The 22,070-nt window shown below is 54.0% G+C and overlaps 1 protein-coding gene across 12 annotated transcripts in view; it reads right to left on the bottom strand.

The window, feature by feature from the left end:
* Positions 1-22,070, bottom strand: part of TLE3 (TLE family member 3, transcriptional corepressor) — a 44,035-nt gene that overhangs the window by 9,678 nt on the left and 12,287 nt on the right. For 6 of the 12 annotated variants that reach the window (XM_036028627.1, XM_028505449.2, XM_036028641.1 and 3 more), the window contains exons 5-9: positions 15,500-15,562; positions 13,895-13,999; positions 5,279-5,483; positions 3,696-3,712; positions 107-226 (exon numbers count right to left, since the gene is read on the bottom strand). In XM_036028627.1, the coding sequence (XP_035884520.1) occupies positions 107-226; positions 3,696-3,712; positions 5,279-5,483; positions 13,895-13,999; positions 15,500-15,562 (510 nt within the window). The remainder of the gene's footprint in view (positions 1-106; positions 227-3,695; positions 3,713-5,278; positions 5,484-13,894; positions 14,000-15,499; positions 15,563-22,070) is intronic. The other 6 variants (XM_036028649.1, XM_028505454.2, XM_028505457.2 and 3 more) reach the window with 2 other exon arrangements.

Here is a 22,070-nt window from a genome sequence, read left to right as displayed (position 1 = left end):
CCCCCACCTATCTCTGTGACTCACTCACAGCTCGGGTCCTGCGGGTTCTCCCACGCCCCTGCCTGCCCAACGCAGCCCCAGCAGAGCCCACCACACCCAGACGCACGTATCGACTCAGGCTGTCCTTCTCCTCGGCCTTCCGCTTCTTGGCTTCCATGCTGTAGTCTGCAGAGCCCCGGTGCTTCTCACTGGCCCGCAGGCTTTCCGAGGGTGACACTGAGTTATTCTGGAAGTGGGAAGGAGATTCAGTGTAAACATTTCACGCACACAGTCACAGCTAAGCACGGTGACTCAGGAGGTTACTGGAGGTGTCCTTCGTGTCGCAGGTCGTGGCTGCATCGGTGCCTCATCAGGAAAGCCTTCGTGACTCCCCAGACTACGTCCCCCGAGAGAGGCTCTGGCAGCAGCACAGAGCCACTGCTATGCTACACCGAGCAATTAACCTTGCGGTGAGCCTGTGCCTTCTAGACTGTGAGGCTGCATGCTCCACTCCACCAGGGCGGGAGTCACACCTGCTCCCTTCACGCCATCTCGTGCCTCTCACACTTAGGCGTTCTAAGAAGGAATAAGCCAAATTTGCACCAAGTCTTGAAAGATGGATCGGGGCTGACAGACTGGGGCCACATGAGGGAAACTACTTCATCTACTGACCCCTCTAGGAACAGTGGCAGCCAACAGGCTTTCTCAGTGGTGGTGCAACTTTAGAGAAATGCCAGGATTACAGAGAGACAGAAAACACAGCACCATCTTCCCTCCAAAGATGCGGAAGAGCATAAAGGAGGTGACAAGCCCCCCTGTTCCTCTGTCACAATGGGAAAGAGGTCGGGAAGTGTGCCCGAGGCCCACCAGCAGGAGGCAACATGAAGGAAAGCCGAGTTCCAGAAGGCCTGGAAGAGCCTAATGAGTTCTCCCTTCAAACAGGAAGCAAGTAAGGATGAGAACACTTCAGGACTCGAGGCCTGGGGAGAGGAAAGATGGGCCAGCAGCTGAGGCAGCAGAGCATCGCAAGCGGCCTGGGAACGATGCTGCTCCCAGGTGAGGGAGCCACCCGCAGAGGACCCGCAGGCCCTCGGTCGTGTCCACGGCCAGGAACAGCACTACGTGGCTGTCAGCACCAGGCTGGAGAGAGGGGGTGGCACCTGCCAGCAAACCTCTGTGCCCAGACAACCAAGTCAGAATCAGTACCCCCCCCCCAGGGGGGCTGTTGTGGTTTACTCTGGTCTAAGAGCCAAATCCCTAACCTTTCCTCACTTCCTCACCACCAACCCCTGCTCTGAGCACCCGCCCTACATCAGGCCTGGGGGGAGGGAGGCCCAGCGTGGAGGAAGCAGCGGGCCCAACACTGCCCTCCCGGAGCTTCCAGTCCAGGGAGGGAGGGGCAGGACCGGGCCATCGACACCCCACACAGTGTGGAGGGACACGTGTCCGGGAGAGGGCACCTGGAGGCAGGTGGGATGAATGTGCACCTCTCTGTCCCTACTTTCTGGCCAGTGTTTGGGGAACCAGCCACAGAACTTAATTTCCTTTGCTAAGCCAGTTTCTGGGTAGCCCTTCCCTGCCAAGTTTCTGCCTGAAGCAAAATTAAAATGGCAGAGTTATCAAGCCTTGAAGAAAAAAATGGAGGTTATAATGGAACTGCAGCTCAACCTTCCCCACAGCCGAGTGAGTGGCGGCGATGTGCGCACGGCCGCAATTCAATTAGCTGCTGCAAGCCTGGCAGAAAAATCACCGTCATTTCATTTCCTTTCCTCCGATGGTGGCCGCCCCGTGCTAAGCAGAAATGCTTCCAGGCCCTGTCCTCGCGGGCGTGCGGAGAGGAGGGGGCGTGCAGCAGCTCGTGTTTCTCCTTGCGACCCAGAGCGCGGCTCGGAGAACAGCGAGCTCTTTCTTCTCATGCAGTCAGGCTGAAAACCCTCGCTGCTACCGGAGAGTCATGTCAGGCATTTAGCGGCATCGATCCAGCCCGCCTCTGGCTGGCAGGCAGCCAAAAAACTAAGTATTTTTTATTGCTTCGGCTAGGCAAGGAAATATGAATGAAGCTACCTCTAATTGGACTCCAGACTAACCCCTCTGGGACAGCTTCCAGCCCGTCCAGCCGTCCCCCCTCCCATCTGGGCACAGGCCTGTCCTCCCAGCCGTGGGCCACATCTGTTGACAACCTGGTTTCCAAAGGGCTGATTACTTCAGTCTACACCCCCTGAAACACCATCCCCACATGCGCATAGCCTACTGCCTCTCCCGAGCCGCCCAGCCAGCCTCAGGATGGCATCCTGACTCGTTCCCTCCGGACTCCCCGGGGGCCCGAGCCTGCGCCCCTCCCCGCCCCGCTCTGTGAGTCTCAGGTGCACGGATATGCGAGTGTCACAGAGTGAGGAGCTCAGTTCTTGGGGGGGTTCCCCGTGGGTTTCTTTTAGCAGAAAGCTTTCATAAACTAGAGCACAAAACCAAGAGCAAATCGCAGCGAGGATGAGGATGACGTGAAGACAGGGAGGGTGCTGGGCTTCAATGACCCATTTCACTCTGCAGCAGGTCCATTAACCAGGTCATCTCCAGACCTTATGTCCTGGTCAGGGCAGGGTTGGGGTGGGGGGTGTCTTCCTCACTAAGCTCAGAGGCTGGCTGGGCAGGAAGATGCCTATGTCAGAGATGAAGAAACTGAGCCCGAGAGAGGCCAAGAGAGCCATCCAATGTCCCATGCAGCCAGAACCAAACCTAAGCCACGAGGTGTCCAGTGTGGGCCCTCTCTGAGGCAAGCTGCCCTTCCACAAATGCCACTTTCTGAGGACCAACACTAAAGCCATCAAAATGGATTTTCGCCTTCAGTGACTCCTTATGTACCTAACTACCCCTAGGCCCAAGCGTGCACCTGGATTCCAAAGCACATAGGCTAGTCCAAGAGGGAACAGGAGCACCGCTGCTCAGGGGAGGTTTAAAGCCAGCCTGGGCAGCAGGCTGCGAAGGCGAGCCGGGGCGGATGGTTGGTTAAGTGCCTGACCTTCCAAGTCCTACTTAACACGAGGTAATAACCAAGGCCAACCTAACAGATTAGATGGCCCCAGATACAAGGACAGCGATGAGGAATAAAATAGCTTTGCTAATCGCTAGAGAATTTTTTTTTTATCCAGACTCCACTGTGCTTATTCAGAAGGCTTATTCACTTGAAACAGAACCTCTGAGCCTCAGTGTGATCGGAAAGATTTACGGCAAATCTCAGAGCTGGCAGGCACACTGGCAGCCTGGCCTTAATGCCCACTTGCTAGCACTTTCTTAGACCCAGAACAGGAAGAAACCTCAGGTGTTCAGAGGAAACGGGGACACAGGATTGTATGGGGGCGGCCAATCCAGGGAATGGGAAAGTACCCCCACCAGGGGGCGGGGCACCCGGGTCCTCAGCCCTGGGTGCAGCCCAGACACTCCACAGACCCCCGCAGAGGACCCAGCGCCAGCCAGCCGACCTCTCCGGTTAGTCACCTGTCCTATAAAGGGCGTAAGAGCCCATTTAGCCCAAGCTCTTCATCTGACAAATGACAGGCCAAAGCCTGGGGAGGTGAAGGCTTCCCCCACTGAAGGTCACTCTCAACAGGCGACAACTCCTAGTTCATGACAACACTCCCCCCTCCCACCAAAAGGTCACATGGTCCCCTACTCCCAGCACCGCAAACTCCCCCAATTGGTTCCAGGGTGCTGGCACTTACCGCACTGGATTCTCTCTCTTTGGGGACCGAAGGTCAGGACAGGAGGAAGGTCAGGGCCCCCAAGACAAAAAGACAAAAAACAAAAAGAAACAGAAAAAAGTCAGTCTCATCCAGCCAGTTTTTATCCTTTGCTAGTTGATGGGTTTTCGAACGAGCAGCAGGCCTGGCTTCACTGCGGGTCAGCCAAGGCAGGGAACTCGGCGAGGTTCCTCAGTGTGGAAGTCAACTGCCCTGATTCCCATGCTTCCCTAGGCCACCAGTTTGGTGGCGGGGGTCGGGGGGGGCGGGGAATGTTGGCCTGTGGCCTGGCTCTCTCGGACACGCCAAGAAAGACACCAAGACTACTGGTCAGCAGTTTTTAAGCCATTAACTTGGGAAGGGTCATGCTATGTAAAATATCCATGGGACCTGGGATTGAGAACATTATTGCTTTTTAAAAGAAGCTGTGAGACTGGCATTTGTTATTAAGGAGCACCATTCTGGGTTTTTTTTGCCAGAAACCCCCGGAAGCTGAAGCCTTTATCTGCCGGTCGGCACTGGCAACGGACTCTCCTGTCCGCCGTGGGGAGGGCCTCTCCCTCTGCAGGGAGGACCACCTGCTGCAGGGACAGAAATGGAAATCTCTGGTCCCGCGTCCTGCTACCACCCTGGGGCCCGGCCAGGGCAGGATGGTGACACGCCAGGCCCCCAGTGCCCGAGCGTGCCCTGCCAGGGGCCTCGGAAGGTGCTGCCCTAGTGAACACCTAAATGCGACACAAATCATCATGCTGCATACTTTATAGTTACATGATCTGTGTGGCAGTTATATCTCAATAAAGCTACAAAAAATACTGAAGGGCAGACCACACAAGGTGGCAGGATTTGAAAGGGTCTCCCAGGAAGCCAGGCCCTTCCCTTTCCCAACCAGAGTCCTCCACTTGGGCCGACTCTGTGCAGCCTCCTGGATCCTCACAGGGAGGGCAGGGTGGGGGCAAGCCCGCATTCCAAGTCTCTCGGAGCACCTCCCTGCAGTAGCATGACTGCTGCCTCTCCTTAAAGGCAGTCAGCTGACACATCTTTACTGGGTGCCGACTATGTACCTTTTCCAAGGTACCTGTGTTGGTGAGACACATATGCTAAGTTTGACACCCAGGAATTTGGCCCCTGTCCTCAGAGGAATAATGATCTTGGTGAGGACAAAACATTTTCCAGGGACAGGATATAAGAGGACAGTAACCAAGGGCTTAGTCTTGTGTTTCCGCCTCTTAAGCTCTTAGAGCAATCTGTAAAAGACCCCAGCCTGGCCAGGAAGGCATCGGAGGGCATGGGACGGGGGCTGGCCCTTAAGGACAGGCAGGGTACAGCCAGGATGACGGGAGGGTGCTCCAGGTTGAATGGACAAGGTGTCTTCCAGGGCAGAGTCCAGGGCACATCAGGGATTGGGAGCTCTGGTTTCCGCACACCAGGAATTTAAGAGATGGCTTCAAATCTTTTGCTAACTCTTGTCCTAGGGACAGAGCATTTTCTCTGTCCACTCACAGTGGAGCCTACAGGACCCCTGCCCCCAGCCCAGCCCCGCCCCCAGCCCCAGCTCCAGGCCGCACCTCTGTGGTCCAGCTCATGATGGTTCTTCTCGTCCTTAACCGTCAGGTGGGCCTGGCTGCCCAGGGCTCCGAGTGCCAGCAGCCCCGAGCTGCTCCCCGTCACCGGGGGGATCCCTGGAGGCTGGAGGCCTGATGGGTGGGGTGGCAACTGGACTGGGGGGCCGTGCGTGGCGTGGGAGAGGTGCTGCGCCTGGAGCTGCTGTTGCTGCAATGAAGTTGGTGGTGAGCACAGCTATGCAGAAGAGGGCAGGGGAAGCCACAGGCCATCCCTCTTGCTCCTTCATGTGGCAGCAGGGAAAAAACGCCCCCCAAAACCTTTGTCCCCGTCTCGGTCCACATGCTGTCGTACTGAAGGAAGTCTGTTGATGGACTGCAATTTAGATTCAAGATTTATGTTGAACTCTACCCGTCCCTCCACCCAATTCAGATAGAATTTCTCCGCGTATGTTTAGAAGTCCAAGATAAAATCATGCATTTAAAAACCAGAGTCATCAGGGCTCTCTCCCAGTGGAGGGCATCTTTTTCTAAGCTCCTACACCCCACGTCCGTTCATGCTTACATGGCTTCATTGTTAGCAGCCAGTGCCCCGTACCCAGCCCAGATCCCAAGGGAGGCTCCCTAATGCTGAGGAACTTGCCTTAGAGAGCGAGGGCTGGCTACAGCCGCCAAGTCCCAAGGTCTAAAGGAGGCTGGGACCAGTGAAACGACACCTAATGTCCCTGGACATGGGAATGAACAAGAAAAGCTGACTTTTTGGAAGCAGATAGTTCAGGACTCAAACCCCAGCTTTGGGCACCTACCAGCTGTGTGACCTCAGGCAGGTTACTCAAAACAGCAGCTAACATTTAGCAGAGAGTTTACAATGCCCCGCCTTCTCTCTAAAACCTTGGCCTGACTAACACAGTACTACCATCAATAGCAAAGAGGGCAATGCTAGTCAAGGACCGTGGCCCCTGTTCCCCGCGCCACCCCAGCCAGCACTGGCATCAGGGTCCTCTCTTTCCCCCTCCTTGCCTCCACCCAACGCACTGGCTTAGGCAGGCTTAGGTCTATCCCCAGCAACCAGAACTACAGGCCCTTTATCGTTACATTCCTAAGATTACGCCAAATCCTTCCCAGGATCAAAATATTTCTTAGGAGTGGCTGGGGCCTTGAATATGCTGTGCACACATCTTTCTTCTCAAGTAGCACAAGAGAAGGGAACCAACACTAATGAATGCTGGGCATTTCCAAATATTATCTCTGCCCCTTCCAACCACCTGACAAAGGAGGGTGTGCCTCTATTACAGATGGCAAACACACTCAGGAGGATGGAGTGGGGGTGGCCAGTAACCACCCAAGTCCCATCTCAAGTAAGTGGGGTCTGGACTCAACTCAATCGACCACTATCCTCATCCAGAGAATATTCCTAAGGAGACCCCCAAAACAAGAAGAGTTCTTAAGGGGGGACAAAGAGCAGAAGTCTGACAAGCTTGCCTGTCAATGTTAACTGTGGCCTTTGGGCCACTGCGGACAGATGGCAGAACAAAGTAAAGGCCCACAGTTCTGGTTGAAGGTGGGGCTCCACAAGGCAGCATCTGGGGTCAGAGGTCACCCCGCTCTCCCCCAGCTGAGAGGGAAACTGCCAAACTGACCCACCTCAAAGTTGGTGGCAACTGCAGCTACCAGTGTGCTCCTGACCCAGAAACACAGCTCGTTTCTCAGCTGCGGGGGAAAGGCTAGGACCTGCTGCCCAGGCCTGGGCTGTCTGTTGTGGGGTGGTTTACAGAAGCTGTTGGTGGGCACTGGTCCCAGTGCGGCCGACCCCAGATCTGCCCCAGACTGCCCAGGCTGGGACCAAGCCCAGGGCCAGGCGGCTGGAGTCCCAGGGACCCAGCGCTCAGGCTCTGGTGGGCCTGGGACCTAAAGGAAATGTGATGTTTGTGTCATCACAAAAATAGCACCTGCTCACCATCAGGTACAAATAACTGAATTAAGAAAATTTTTCAAAAACACTTACCCTTTAGATTCACACTATTCATCTGTCTAGACTTCCTTCATGGAAACCCACAAATTTTAAATGTATTTCTATACAAATGGGCTCTTGTTAACCTTACTGCTATATAATTGGATTTTTTTTAATCCTCATCCAAGGACATTTTTTTTCACTGCTTTTAAGAGAGAGAAGAAACACTGGTGTGAGAGAGAAACATGAACTGGCGGCCTCCCACACGCGCCCCGACAGGGAATCCAACCCGCGGCCTGGGCATGTGCCGTGACTGGGAATGGAACCTGCAGCCCCTCGGTGTATGGGACAACGCTCCAGCCAACTGAGCCACACTGGCTCAGGCCAACTGGGTTTTAATTTACAGTGTTATGAAGAAATCAAGTTTCCTTTTTAATGGCCGCACAGTATTCCCTGGTGTGGTTGGACCATTCCACTTTATCTAAATACCCAGTTTTAAAATGAGTCTCTACTGGGGGCCCTGTGATTTTAGACCATGTGCTAGTAGGCACTCTAAATCTACCAAGGTTAACTATGTAGTAAAATCCTAGAAAGCAAGAATGGAGGTATTTAATCTGTTCTTTATGGTGTATGGCCAATAAGATCACTGGAGGGCGAAAGGAAAGAGGAAGGAGAATGGCTTCATAGGTGCAGTTCTGCTGCTGGGGAACAAGGCTACCGCCTCCATCGGCAATTCCGGCTCTCCTGACAGAGCTTACTGAACGTTCCGGCCCATGGAAAGACTCTGCTAAATAATTCCAAACACCCTGCTTCTTACCTTACCAGGCAAGACCTGCCCTCTGACCTGACCTTCTAGGCTCATCTTTCCTCAGTTCAAATGCCACTTCCTCTGGAAGCCGCCATCATCCCGGCCAGTTTCTCCCTTCTAAGACTTCTGAGGGCTCAGACTCTGGAGCCAGACAGACTAAGGTGGACGTCCAGCTGTCCTGTAACAGCTGAGACCTTAGATGAGTCAGAGGACCTCTCTGAGCCTCAGTTTCCTCATCCACAAAATGGGAATCAGAGTGCAGCCCATTTCTTTGGGGCATGCAAGAACCACATGCTTTACTGTGCCCAAAAGCAAAGGAGGTGTTCAATTCACATCAGCAAAAACTATGACTGGACCACAAATATAACTACTTCTTTCATCTTTATGTGCATGCTGCTTGGCAACTAGTGGCTTCCAGAAAAACAGGGACCTGGTTGATACATCCTAGCACCTCAAACATGGCACCTGGCATGTTTGCCCAGCAAAGGTAAACACGGACAGGCTGGGAAGGAAGTCCGCAGAGCGGCTCAGCCCAATAGTGGCCCCCACCTCCCAGATCCATGCCTCCTCTCCAAGGCCCATGGACACGCAGCTGAAAGTTACTTGGCACAAGGAGCGTCAGTGGGGCTTCCTACTTCCTTGAAACATGAATAAGTGAAACAGCATCAGAAACTTGGGAAACAGTGGCTTTCGAAGATGCTGAACTTCCAAGACTGAGAGTGGCTTCTGCCATTAGCATGTAAAGCACAAGTGTCTTCTTTGCAACAAAAGCAAGAAACTGCCATGGTTCCGTGTACTTCTCATCTTCTAGTACAAGAGCACCCCTGCCCAGCCAGGTCTCCCCTGAGCGGTTTGAAGGCACAGTCAGGAGTGGCCCGACAGCCTCCAGGAATCAGGAACGGAAGGGCCGGCCTCCGAGGCTTCCCTCTCAGGGTGGGAGCAGATCCCAGGGCTGGCTGGGCAGGGGCCTACTTACTGACAACAGTCTTCATTCCAATAGACAGTGAAACACAGTTTTCTCCCCAGTGGGCAGGGGGAGCCAGCTGGCAATGGGCAACAATCTTCTCGTCTCACCATCCCCACGTCTCAGCCCCAGCCCCTGTGCAGGCAGGTAGGCAGGCCCACGGCCATGCTCCGGCTGCATTTCTACCCCGACATATCCCTGACCTCAGAAGACAATGTGCTGAAACAGAGCATCTCAGTGACAGGGTGACTATGTTTTCAACTGGGGAAAAACAGAACGGAGTCCACAGTCCAAGGAGGGGCCTGAGCTGACCATGTGGCAGCAGCCTGCCTCGTTTCTACTGTTCCTTCTATTACTGGGACGTCTCCATCCGTGGTGTGAAAGCCAGTCAGCCATCCCCTGCCACCTCCAATCCCAAAAGTGGGGATAGGAAACTGGACCCAAGCCCACCCGAGTGCACGTCTTCCTTTAACATTTCACACCAGAACACAGGCATGTCCGAGGACATGTCCTGCGGGGCACTCGTGTATCCCCATCCTCCCTCCACTCGTGTGCCATGTGCCCTGGGCTTAGGAGGTGTGGCTGCCTGCAGGAGACGCTGAGGGCAAGCTCCCGTTTGCAGGGTATGTGTGACCAGATTACACACATCATGCCTTACTGAGCTGGTTTAATGCCTCGCTTCTCAGGTGCATGACTCGGGTTAAACCTAGTGAAGTTCTCTAAGCATTTCCAGAGCCACAACACACTGAGGATGCCCACCAAAGGAAGCAGAGTCCTCAAGGCATGGAATGAACACCTCCTGCCCTCCAAGGAGAGGGAGGGCAGGCCCAGGCCTCCGCTTGTTCCTTTGTGTCTCACGGCTGGTGGGTCCACAGCATTTAGGGCTGACAACCACCTTCGGATTCCAGCTCAGAAATGGGTCAGGCTCAGAGAGGCTAAGGGATGACTCTTGCAGAAGCAACCAGAGCCAAGTCTCAACCCCAGCATTACTTCTCTCCACCACAGCCGCCTGGCTGAAAGAGACAGATGCATTCTAGGAAACACTCGCCATCCTTCTCCCTCACGTGAAATTCAATCAACTGATCCAACTCATCAACATCCTGGAGTGAAGGCAAGAATCTTTCTTAGGCAGGGCTTCAAAACGCTCCAGTCCATGACAAGATGGACACAATCTCCCGCTTCCTCCTCCTCATCCCCGGCTTAAAAAACGTCTACACTGTATAACATCTCCTCCGCTAGTAACTTCCAAGGAAATGCAAACCAAATTGTCAGTGGGCAGGTGGGGTGAGAGCCCCTGCACTCTCCAGAGTCAGTGACCTTGGGCCAGCACAGAGCGTCGTTAAACAAGGGTTTTTGAATGGTTGCTGTAACGTCGGCTCAGAGTCTTCAATGCACCTGGGGATGCTTCCGCAAGTTGCCTCCACGGGACAAAATTTCCCTGCTCATGCTCAGTAATCCTGACCTTCCAAGGATCCCCCAATAATTTGGATCCACGAATAAAGGGCATGTAACATAAGGGCCCAGCAGCAACTGGGCCCTGCCAGGCTCCAGCCAGCAGAGACGTCTTGGGGCCTGTCTTCCTTAGATGGACACTTGCGTTCCCTGCGGCCCCACAGGGGAGTAGGTGGGCTGGGCCAGGACGCCTGGGATCCCTTGATCTGCCCCCTTCCCTCTCTCATGCCAGCCTGATGCTGGATCCTGGCCTTTCTTACCGGGAAGGGAGGAACCCTAGAAACCCCTGACTCCACGCAATAACTATGCCGCTAGCTCCAGGCATGCCCACACCAGACAGTACCTAACTCATCTCTCTGAGCTGAGCCAAGACGCAGCCTCAGAATCCTTTAACTCCATGCCCAAGAGAGCCCTAAACGACAGATTGAAGCAGGCATATCATATGAAACCTGTTTATCTCTTCTCAGGCTTTTCCCAAATGGGGAAACTGAGGCCTAGAGGGATCAAGCAACTTGCCCTAAGCCTCCTAACTCCAAGACCAGGGGCCTGGCTACTACCCTTCTAGAGCTGCTAATCCAACAGCACCGTGGGCATTGCCACTAGTTGCTGCTAAGAGCCCCCTAGGCCCTTCGCATCACTGCCCTTTACAGCTGGGCCCCAGATGCCTACACTTTGGCTGCCAGCCCATGGCCCTCCGGCCTCCTGCCTTCCTTCTCGAGCCCATCTCCCCAGTCCTCCCTGAGGAGACCAGCCACCGCCTCCCCGCTGGTGTGCAGACCAGCCCGGCTCCCAGCGCAGCGGGCCTCAGCCGTCCGTAATTCCTGCCTGTGAGGCTCTGTCAGGCACGGCGATTAGACGGCTGCCTGCTTAATGACAGGGCGACGGCTGCATTCACTCAGAGCCGCAGAAGCAATTACCTTGAAAATGGGGGTCACAGGCCCTACTCGTTGGCTTTAATTGAATTCCAATATCTGCCTGGAGCTGCCTTGACCTAACTTGTAGCTTCCTAAATACTACTTAAAGGAAGTGGAGCTAATCCAAGCAGTGCTTCTTCCCCAGTTTCACTCTTTTCTTAGAACTTAAAAAAAAATTATTTTCATAAGAGGATTTTCATCCAAGGAGGGAGACAGAGGGGGAGAGGGGACTCTACTGTGGCCACTGCGCGGAGGGGAGGGCTCGTCCCAGAAAGGCGATGGGGGTGAGGAGCTGGGAGAGGAGAAACCTCACGTGACAGAATGCACAGCACGCTGGACGCCCCTGCAGCCCCTCCTGCCGCTGTCGGCAGAGCCACTGACACAGGAAGGAACCACTGAGACAAAGGACACAGGACAGGGCCAAGCCCTGGGCTGGGAGTCGCCCTGGGCCTCTCCCAGGCTTTGTCCCCAAACAGTATGTGACCGTCCACGAATCACTTTTCCTCTCTTAAAAGTGAGGGCGTTGTCTGTCAGGGTGTCCAACCTGTGGCCCAGGATGGCTCCGAATGAGGCCCAACACAAAATTGTAAATTTACTTAAAACATTATGAGTTTTTTTGTTTCTTCCCGTTAGTGTTTGTGTGTTTAATGTGTGGCCCATGACAACTCCTCTTCTTCCAGTGTGGCCCAGAGACCAAAAGGTTGGACACCCCTGGAGAGACAGCAGAGGCTCTCCACCAGGAGACACTGCTGGGTGTCACAGTGCGGGTGGGGGCTGCTGCTGGCGTCCAGGGGCAGGGAGAGGCCAGGACCGCTGCTGAACACCCTGCAACGCAAAAGACAGCCCTGCCTCCACCAAAGCATCTGGCCCCGACACTGGGCTAGATGATCTTAAGGAAACATCAAACTTTACAATGTCACGATTCTCCCCCTGGGGGTGCTGCCTACCAAAACTCAATGGCTAAAAACACTGACCATTTGCTCACAGGCCCCCTTCCACAGACCCCTCCGTCCCTCCCACATAACAGATGAGGGTCTGTTCCTTGACCAGTGTTACCAGGGCCAGCCCAGTGCTTCACACCTGGCTCCAGCAGCATTCAGCAGCTGCCGTGGGGCACCGGAAGTTCGGGACCATGGAACCATCACGAGTCCCAGTGGTGTGATGGGCAGTCAGGACCAGCATCACTCTGTCACCCTGACCTCAGGCTCTGGACACTCCTGGCCAGAGAGATGAGCTGCCCCACCCCCTCCTTTTACAGATGCAGAACCTGAGGCTGGAGGAAGAGATGGGCCTGCCCAGGTCACATGGGAAAGGACACAACTAGAACATAAGTCTCCAACTTTCTGCCACAAAATGGGAAACCAAGGGTTTACCTTCCACCCCACTAAGCAGAACACGGGGGCCTGCAGTCCCACCTTGAAATGATGATCTCACATACGAAAAAAGGAATGAGGACCAACCAGGATCCCAGAATGTTCAGGCTGACAGGGGCTTCAGCCAATCAAGTCCACTGTTTCCCCAGCCTGACTATCCTTCGGAATGATCTGGAAAACTTCAGAAAAACAGACTGCACTCCAGCCTCCAGACCTAAGGGGAAAAACTCTGCGGCCACCCCCCTGGAACCCATATTGTCAAGAGCCCCTCAGGGACCCAACCCACCTGTCTGTGGATGGGAAGTGGTGATCTCACCCACCCCTGAATTTTATCATCTTTAGGGACAGTACGTGAATAGGCATACCCCAAAGTGAAAACCGTGTCCAAAGTCACACCGAAGAGCTGTTTTTCCTCAGACGTTTATCTTAAACATCCGCAGTCTCAACCAAAGTGGGAAACAAGAGAAAGATGCCATTTGGATCCAAGAAATACTTTACAGATACAAGCCAGGCAGGGGTTGGGGAAAGATCTGGCTTTTTCCTTTCACGAAGGGGCCAGACCGGAAGTGGGCCCCACAAAGAGCCCTGGGATATTTTTTCCTGTTCACTTGACCTAGAAGGTCAGGACGACCTGTCTAGGCACCCCAGCTGGAATTCACGAGGGCATGTAAGGAATGCTCAGGCAGGAGCTGAGTGCACGGGACAGCGAGGCCCAACCCCAAATTCCACAGCACGTTTCACATCAACAGTTCAGCAGAGACAGTTCTGATCCCAGGTGGCCAAAGAAGGGCAGACCTTTGCCAGGGAGGGGGCCCAGAGCAGACAGGCCCCTGGGGAGGCATGAGGAGGAGGCTGGGGACCCACACCAGTCAACCTGGCCTTGAAAGTGATCTCAGAGCCCATTCCCCTCAGTGGTGGGAACACCAGAAGTTGAGGGAAGACAGGGATGATGAGTTTAGAGGTAGACTTGAGACGTATCTAGCACCTCTTTAATTTGGGGACTGGGAGGCAGCTGGGGACCCAGTGGGGAGAGAGCCCCAAATGGATCCACGAAATGCTTTAGGAGCCGGAGTCCTGGGGCCGCCGTTCTTTGAGGCCAGCTAAGATCAAAATCGACCTCTGGTTATGATAAATGAGAGGAATAAAAGGGCTATACACACGGTGATAGGCAGATTGGGGAGTCCACGTACCCCGATGATGGCATTCAGCTCTGTCATGGTGACCTGCTTGGCTCGCTCCACAGCCTGCGCCACCTGCTGCTGGTGCTGGAGGGAACGGGGCGGGGTTAGCAGCGGCCGCTGGGGGTGGGCGGCCACCGAGGGAGCGCCAGCAGAAGGCGGGGGAGGCCCACTGTGCTGGCCTGGGAGACAGGTGGGACGGGGACAGGGCACCTCTCCTTCTCTAACCCTCATCAATAAGCATGTGCTACTTCTGTCATCAGAACTCACCATGAATTGCTTTAAGTTAAAACATAAATGAGCCAAAAGATGGGAATTAGTCCATCACCTTCCCTCCAGCACACGTGCAAAGAAACTTCCTCCCATGCGTGTGAGTATGAGCTAGACACGGAACACACTACAGAGGGATTATTAACGCTCTGAGCGCAGTAACGGTGTCACAGTCACTCGGGAGCCTGCCCATGCTGTTGGGGTGTCTGCGGCTGCCATTCAAAGGTTCAGAAGAAAAGTACATGTATCTAAGTAGAGTCAAATCTGTATCTAAATAGAGAGAAAACAAGAACATATGTCTAGGTAGGAAGAGAAAGAAAAGCGGCAAAACGAGCCCGATGTAAATGGGAGTCGACTCCGGGTGACAGAGACGTGTCCAGGGTACGTGCGTCAGCTGCAGCGATGCCCCACTCTGGCGGGGCGTCTGTGGGAATCTCTGTCCTTTCCACTCAGTTTTGCTATGAATTTAAACTACTCTAAAAAAAAGTCTAAAAAAAAAGCATTTTTCCGGTGCATTCATTCCTTTCAGCCTTGAGGCAACACCCCCTTCGTCTGCAGCCCTCTCTCTTACTGGGCTGCAAGCTCTGAGGACACAGCATTACCCTGAATTCAATCATTGATGGTCACTCCTCTGACTCGGGCCCAGGACTTCAGGGGCAGCTGAGAAGGCCCCTGCCCCAGAGGGGCGGGGTGGGCAAGGTCCGCCTCAGCTGGAGTGGGCTCTGCTGGATGGAAACGGGCCTCTCAGGCAGCCCGCCTGTCTGCCCTGTGCCAAGAAGCCTCCTTGGAGACATTTCCACTAGCTCAGGCCCTGGGTTAGGTAGGGGACCCCTTGGAAAGCGACCTAGAAAGTGATATGACCAAGAAAGCCATGCCTTTGCCAAGTATACTCTGTCCCGAAGGGTGGGCTTCCTTCTGGGTATTGGCTCCCCTCTTGGCACTGACTGGCCAGGTTTCCTGGCTCCTAGGCAGCTCCAGGTGTGGAATTTGGGGCATATGGAAGTGGAGGCTAGCTTGGATAGTCCATGGGGGCACAGAGGCACCCGCTGACCATTGCTACCCCGGCCGCAGGCCAGAACCCTCCTCTCTCGACTCAGGCAGTGGCAGAGAACTAGTTCTACCAGAAGAATAAGCAAATTGTCTCTCTGGTATGGCTCCCTGCCCCTGAACTGGCTGGAGAAGGCTCTGTAAACCCCTAGGTTGTGAACTTCAACTTCAGTCGGTATAAATGAACAGGGGCGGGGGCTCCGGTGAGACACAACCAGCCAGTGGGCTGTTTTGGAAATTAAAGGAAGACACAGCAAAAGGAGGTCTTACCTCTTGTGACAGGAAAGGCATGATCTGTGCTAAAATTGTGTTCAGCCTCTTGGCAATCTCTGTCTGCAAAAGAAAAGAGACCTCATAAAGCTCAGGCAAATAAATCAAGTCACCGAAACGGCAGACAGTACAAGTGCAAAGTCCCCAACCACAGACCCTCCCAGAGGCTCCAACTTTTCCACTCTCCTCAGGAGCCTCTTGGCTAAATTGTGGCACAAAGAAATCTTCCAGCCCCCCCTACCCCCAGCCAGGCTGCCTGCATTTGGGGGAGCTCCGATTTCCTATCAGGTCTGTGTGGGTCAGAGTATAGTTTGTCTCCTCCGGATAGAAGCCCTTGTGAAAAACAGAGCAACACGAACAAGAACGACCACGCACACTGCACACCCCGGTACACCTGTTACAAGAGGCAAGGGCAGTGTGGGGAGGACGGGGCTGCCAGGCCCAGGGCCCCCACGGCAACAGCAGGGCTGGCTCCCAGACAAATCAGGAGGCGACAGGAAGCCCCTGGGTTCCCTGGGGCCAGACTCACACAAACTGTTATGTAGCTTGCGAGGTCTCCTGCACCCCCATTTTTCATTTCTGCCTCTCCCATCTATGTGCTGCCCAGCTTGAAATCTCTCAGTTAACACTGCCATTTTTTTAGGGTAAAGCATTGCCTCCCCTAAAAAGCAGCTCAGGAGGTAACTCTTTAGGTCCCTAGGCCTTCATGGAAGTTCATCATAGAAGACAAATCAATTCTCTGCCGCCCCCCCCACAACACTCCAGATATCACCACAGTTAGAAAAACACCAACTGTTTCTGCCACCAGTGTCCTGTGACCCTCGGATCAGGAGCGGCTGCAAGAGAGCGGTGCTGAACGGCTGACTGAGCAGACGGGAAAGGCCTAGGCCCACAGACAAGTCTCACGACTGCTTTTCTTGTCTCGTTCTAAATCCTGAGGCCACCGGGACTGAGGTCCCAAAACCGGCTGCAAAGCTCTCATCAGCACACAGCAATCTTCCAGAGACAAAACCATGACAACAGCCTTTACACATGTGATCATCTGCACATCAAATTATTCTGGATGAGAGATCCTTGTGCACTTAAAGTAAAAACGACGCTGTCTGTCGGCTTCCAAACAGACCCTGGACCTCTGGACCTGGGCAGGGTGGGTGTGTGGAGACTTCCTGGGGCCAGCACTTGGGAGGATGCCTGTGCTTTGTGAAGAGACCAGCCATCCACTGGGAACCTGAGAGACCTCTGCAGCCATGTCCTGGGGCTGCCGGCCACCGCGGCAGGGTTTACCACAGGGAGTGTGTCCCTGTATCAGGGCCTCCTGGGTAGGGACAAACGATCGCCACTCTCTCCGGGAACTCTCAGATTCTCAGGAACAGGTTCTCCTGAAGGGTGAACAGGGCCCAAGTTTCTCGCTGTGGGCATCTGGAGCGGAACAATTCTTTGTTGTGAAGGACTGTCCCTTGTGTCCCAGAGCAACTGAGTGTCGATAGTGGTTTCCACTGCCAGGGGGGTGGGGGAGTGTCACGGGGCCCATAGCCTCATCTGCACATTTGGGGCACACTCTAGCAAGGACACTGACCTCAGGGCTTCTCCACCTCCATGCCAATGACGTTTGGAGCTGAATACTTCTTTGTTGGGTGGGGGCTGTTCTGTGCATTGTATGGCTTTTAGCAGCATCCCTGGACTCCACCCACTACACACCTGTCATTCATACTGTAAGGAACCTGGGAAGATTACTAAGTATTTATTGTATAAATTATTAATCTAGGTAAGTGGGAAGAGTCAACTCCAAAATAAGAGTCCTTTCTCATTTCTGTTCCTTTTTCCCTCCCCTATCAACTGACAGTGGGGAAGGAGAATGACATATAAATGTCAGGGTCGTGCCCTAACTGGTGTGGCTCAGTGGGTTGGGCATCGTCCTGCAAACCGAAAGGTTACCGGTTCAATTTCCCTTAGGGCACATGCTTGGGTTGTGAGCTGGGTCCCTGGTTAGGGGCCTGAGAGGCAACCAATTGATGTTTCTCTCCCTCTCTTCCCCTCTCTCTAAAAATAAAATAAATAAAATCTTAAAAAAGAAAAGTCAGTGTCCTATGTGGCAGGAGTTCTAGAAACAATCAGCTATCTTGCAGCACCTCAGTCCAACACTGCAGAGAGCAACACAATCACTGAACTGTCACACGTTTATGTGCCAAATAGGAAGAGAAAGATACATCAAAAACAAACAAACGAGGTTTAGTGCTCAGGAAGCTCCCTGGTCCAAGGCTTCTTACCTCAAATAACTACCATAGCAATGCCTAGCACGGAGTAGGTGCCCAATAAATGTTTAGCCAGAAGAATCTCGCTGGCCTCCCTGCATTTAGTTTTCATAGTACAGAGTGTCCCCCAGCCGCTGACCTGGGCCTGCCCCAGTGTGGACATCATCTGCGAGAGGGGCCACGGTGGATGAAGCGCTGACATACTACTGGGCCGCGGGGTGGGCGGCAGTCAAGCCCTCTGCCAACGGGATGAGGCAGTGCCGTCCGGCCAGACCAACCATGAGCCACCTCGGCGGTCTCTGGCTGCGGCCCCCTCCCCCTCCCCACAGCCAGCAGGGCAGGCAGCAGGCTCAAATCTTCCTGCTCAATCCAGGGTCGGTAGTTATGTATGAAAGGGTTCCCAGCTATCGCCTACTTCCTTTAGCAGACAGGCCAACTGTCAGGGTCTTGGTAGTTACAGGAAAAAGGAGCTTACCTTCCTCTCCCCCTTCCCCACACCGGGTGGCAAACACACAGCCACAGGTGTCCCCTGAGTGGACGGATCTTCCCTGGAGACCTGGCAGGAGCCCGGCGCCCTCTCGTTGTGAGGAGAGGGATCTGCCAGGATTTCGCGTAGCCGCACCTGACTCAAGGCTTGGTGTCCGGGCCACCAGGTGACCACGCAGCACCAGTAGAGCAAGTTCCCTCTCAGACTCACCCTTGCACCGCTCTGAAGGCAGTTTCTGCCCCCTCCACCTGACTCCCTGCACCACAGACACCAACCGAGGCCCCCAGAACAGCTCACACAGGTATGAAATGTTCTAGGGGCCTGGGCTGGGCATTCAGGCTCTCTCCTGGGCTTGCCCTCCATGACAAGAGGCCTCCCTGGGTGGCAGTTAGAATTCGGGTTTACCATGAGGAGAGACTGTACAGGGTTGGGGGGCTGGCAGAGAAAGGGGGGTGGTCTTACAATTGGAAATCTATTATAATAAACCACAGCTTCCCTGTCCTTGAGTGTGGGGGCTTCTCTGGGTTGTGGGGAGGGTGGTCGGGGTGGAGAAAGTATGCGAACTGCACCCCTCTGCCACTGTGCCATCACCTGCTGCTGAGCGGCACTCCCCTCCCCATCCCCCTAAAAAATGGAAGCAGATGAGCCTTGCCCATCTCTACACAGGCCACCCAACCCTGAGAATGGCTCCGGTGAGTCAGCGAGTGAACAGGAAAACTGTTCACCGAACGATCTCTTTCACGATGATTTCTCGGAGGGTGGCGACGGCAAGAGGGGAAGCTCCTGAAAATAGAAAGTTGGCCGGACAGAGTCACTCTTAACAACAATGCCAATAATAATAGCCAACATCCGCAGCCCCAGGTGTTCCAAGCATTTTACGTGTGAACACACAATCGTCCTACACGGAAGGCGCTTATTAAAATCTGCATCTTTCAGATGAGGAAACTGATATTCGGCAGTTAAGCAACATCACTAAATGACTTCCTACCAAGAAGCCAAATTTCCACATTTTGAGAGCACTTAGAGAAGTATTTTTGAAAGAAAAACTACCATCAGGATTAATGATCAACAGCATTTCTGATTAGAGCAGCTGTTGAAACAGCGTTTTATCCAACTTGAACACCAGTTCCAAGAGGGGGAGAACACCCAGCCATGTGGCTTCCACAATCGGGGCAGTCACCACCCACAGACTGGAGGGCCATCATCGGCTGGAAACCCCTCCTGGCAGCTCAGGGCGCTCTGTTATCGCCAAGGCCACCCTCCGTCCTTCTTTCCGTCTCAGTCCCGCCAAACCACCACCTTTAAGCCAGAGCCTCAGCCCCAAAGTGGCTGGTGTCCACGGCAGAGAAACTGCTTCCTGTGGAAAAAGGTGTTTGGGGAGACTGATGCTGCCTTTGAAAGTTCCCTTTCAAGTGCGCTTCAAAGGAGGCGGCGTTGCTGGTGGAAAAACACTGTTGCTCAGAAGAAACTAATCTACTAGACACAGGCACTTCAGAGACCCTGCGAAACTCAGACTCTGCACTCCCAACTGGGCGTTGGAGTAACATCTGCCCCGTGTCTCTGTCGAGATTGCTAGGCAGATGAATGAGGGGAACAAGATAGTGGGGGGCAAGTGTAATTTCCCAAAGAGCAATCTGCTCAACATGCCTTAGGAGCTCCCACTGGCCCCATCATCTCCTTATGAAAGCAGGACCCCTAAACATCTCGCTGTAAACTGAGGATACTTGAGCATTCTAAAAGCATTTCTCCCCCACCCAGCATGCCAGCGTCCACTCTGCTGCTGCTTGTCACCCTCAGGCCTTTGACCCAGCACACTACATTAACAGAGAGGGAACCTGCTCGTGGTCCTCACCTTCCCCCCCACCCCCTGCTCCGGCCTCAGCACCCAGCCTGGCTTTGGACAGTGCCCCTCACCCACCCACCCACCGCTCCCGTGGAGTTGACTGCTCAAGGCGCAACTGACAGCCACTTCCATCAGAGGGTCTCTCCACTACTCAGTTTTAAACTGCGCAAGTGGCTGTACCAGTTGGCTCTTGAAAATGTTCACTTCTTTTTAACCTCACCCAAATAAAAACAAGGAGAGGGAGAAACCTGCCATTTTAAAGAGTACGTTATGACCCAAAGCCACACAGAAATGACCTGGCCTCTACTCCCAGCCCTGCCTCCATCTAGTTGTAAGGCTTTGGGCAAATCACTCCCCTCCGCTGGGCTTCAGCTTTGTCGTCTGCAAAACAGAGGGAACTGGATAGCTTCCACTTAGAGTCTAGAATGCTCAACATTTCTGAATTGTTCTGCGACTTTTCACTTCCTCAGTAGACTCTGTAGAGCTCAGTAAGAGTGCACGGGTTGAGTTTGGAGGCCAAGCAGAGAAGCAAGCCACCTTGAGATGAGGAGTGATGCTGGGCTGGGCTCAGCCCCACGACCAGTCTTCAGAGCAGGGGCCATTTGAATGCGACCGTCGAAAACTGCACACAACTGTCACAGAGCACTGATGTCCTAGATCAGTGCGTGTCAGGTGACTGTCTGGGTTCTCTGACTCACTAAGGAAGACTGCTTGTGAGCTAAAGACGGCCAGGCAAGGCCTCTTCAAGATACACCATTTAGTGGCAAGCATCAGCAACTTCCGCGTCTGTGAGACGCCAAGGGTCCAGCACGAGGCTCCTGGTTTCACTTCTACAACCAGCACTCCTTCCTGGGACAACGAGGGTGGCGTGCTGTGAATCAGGACTCCCGTGTATGCGTGTGTGTGAGAAAAACGAGATGAGGAAAAGACGCCTGTCTACGTGAGCACGGGTTACACCCCCCAGCCAGGTGGAAATGGTTTTCAACTCAGCCCTGAGCCTGGCATGCCAAGTGACCTCTAAGAGGACACTTCTGGGGGCTGGGCCTCCGGTTCCGCTTCTTGAGGCATGTGCATTTTGGGAGGGAGACTCGGTCCACTCCGGGGTTCTTGAATTTGAATCAGATGTAACCAGGTTCTCTGACTCAAGTCCTGCAGTGCTCAAAGTCAATCTGCTTCATCTTGAATTAAAATCACAGGAGCACAGGGAGGGCTGGGGGGGCTGTGCAAAAGGGGGAGGCTCCAGCAGCCGGGTGCCACAGTCATCCAGCAATCACATGTTGGAAGACTGCAGAACAATGTGTCTGGGCAACTTGAACTTAAAACACCCCACTGCGTTTCCAAGGCAATTTCTAAAGCGATAGGCCCTCAGTCAGTGAACTACAAGATGACATTCCTTGACAGGCAGTTTCTCCTCAGACTAAGCTGAAATAAAGCAAGTGGGTATTTTATTGCTGATGAGAGGGAAGTCCAGGGACAGGGAGGGGCGAGACCTCCAGCAAAAGCTGGCCCGGCATTCCCAGGCCCCTGCCTCAGGCTCCAGAGGAAAGGAGCTCCGGTGACTGTAAGAAGGGGGCAAACACACACATGATCCACTCGGCAACAGAGGGAGATAATGACCCCTGTTTGGAGGGCGGGGAGGGGTGGCTGGGAGGCTTACATCACAGATCACTCAATGATAGGGGAGCCTCCTTAAAGGCCCTTTTAGCACTGACATATTGATCAAATTATATATAACTACAACACCATTAAATATTTATGTTTCCGAAGAAGCCTGCTGAATTCTTTATGCTGGGAGGGCTTCGCACAAGAAAAGGCCCGGCCCTGGTGTGACCCTGAGGATCTGTCTCCCGTGGGAGGGAGAGGGATGCTGGCTGGGGCCAGGCTGGGACGGACACCGTGTGCACCAGACCCCGGGTCCTTCACACGGGGCAAGGGTGGCAGAGAGGGCACGACACGACACCCTCAGCCAGCTACAACATCAGAAAGGCA

The sequence above is a fragment of the Phyllostomus discolor genome, chromosome 1 (assembly GCF_004126475.2).
Source record: "Phyllostomus discolor isolate MPI-MPIP mPhyDis1 chromosome 1, mPhyDis1.pri.v3, whole genome shotgun sequence".
In the NCBI taxonomy this organism is placed as follows: Eukaryota; Metazoa; Chordata; class Mammalia; order Chiroptera; family Phyllostomidae; genus Phyllostomus; species Phyllostomus discolor.
The sequence above is the reverse complement of the archived record's forward strand: the minus strand, read 5'-3'. Positions and strand labels throughout refer to the sequence as shown.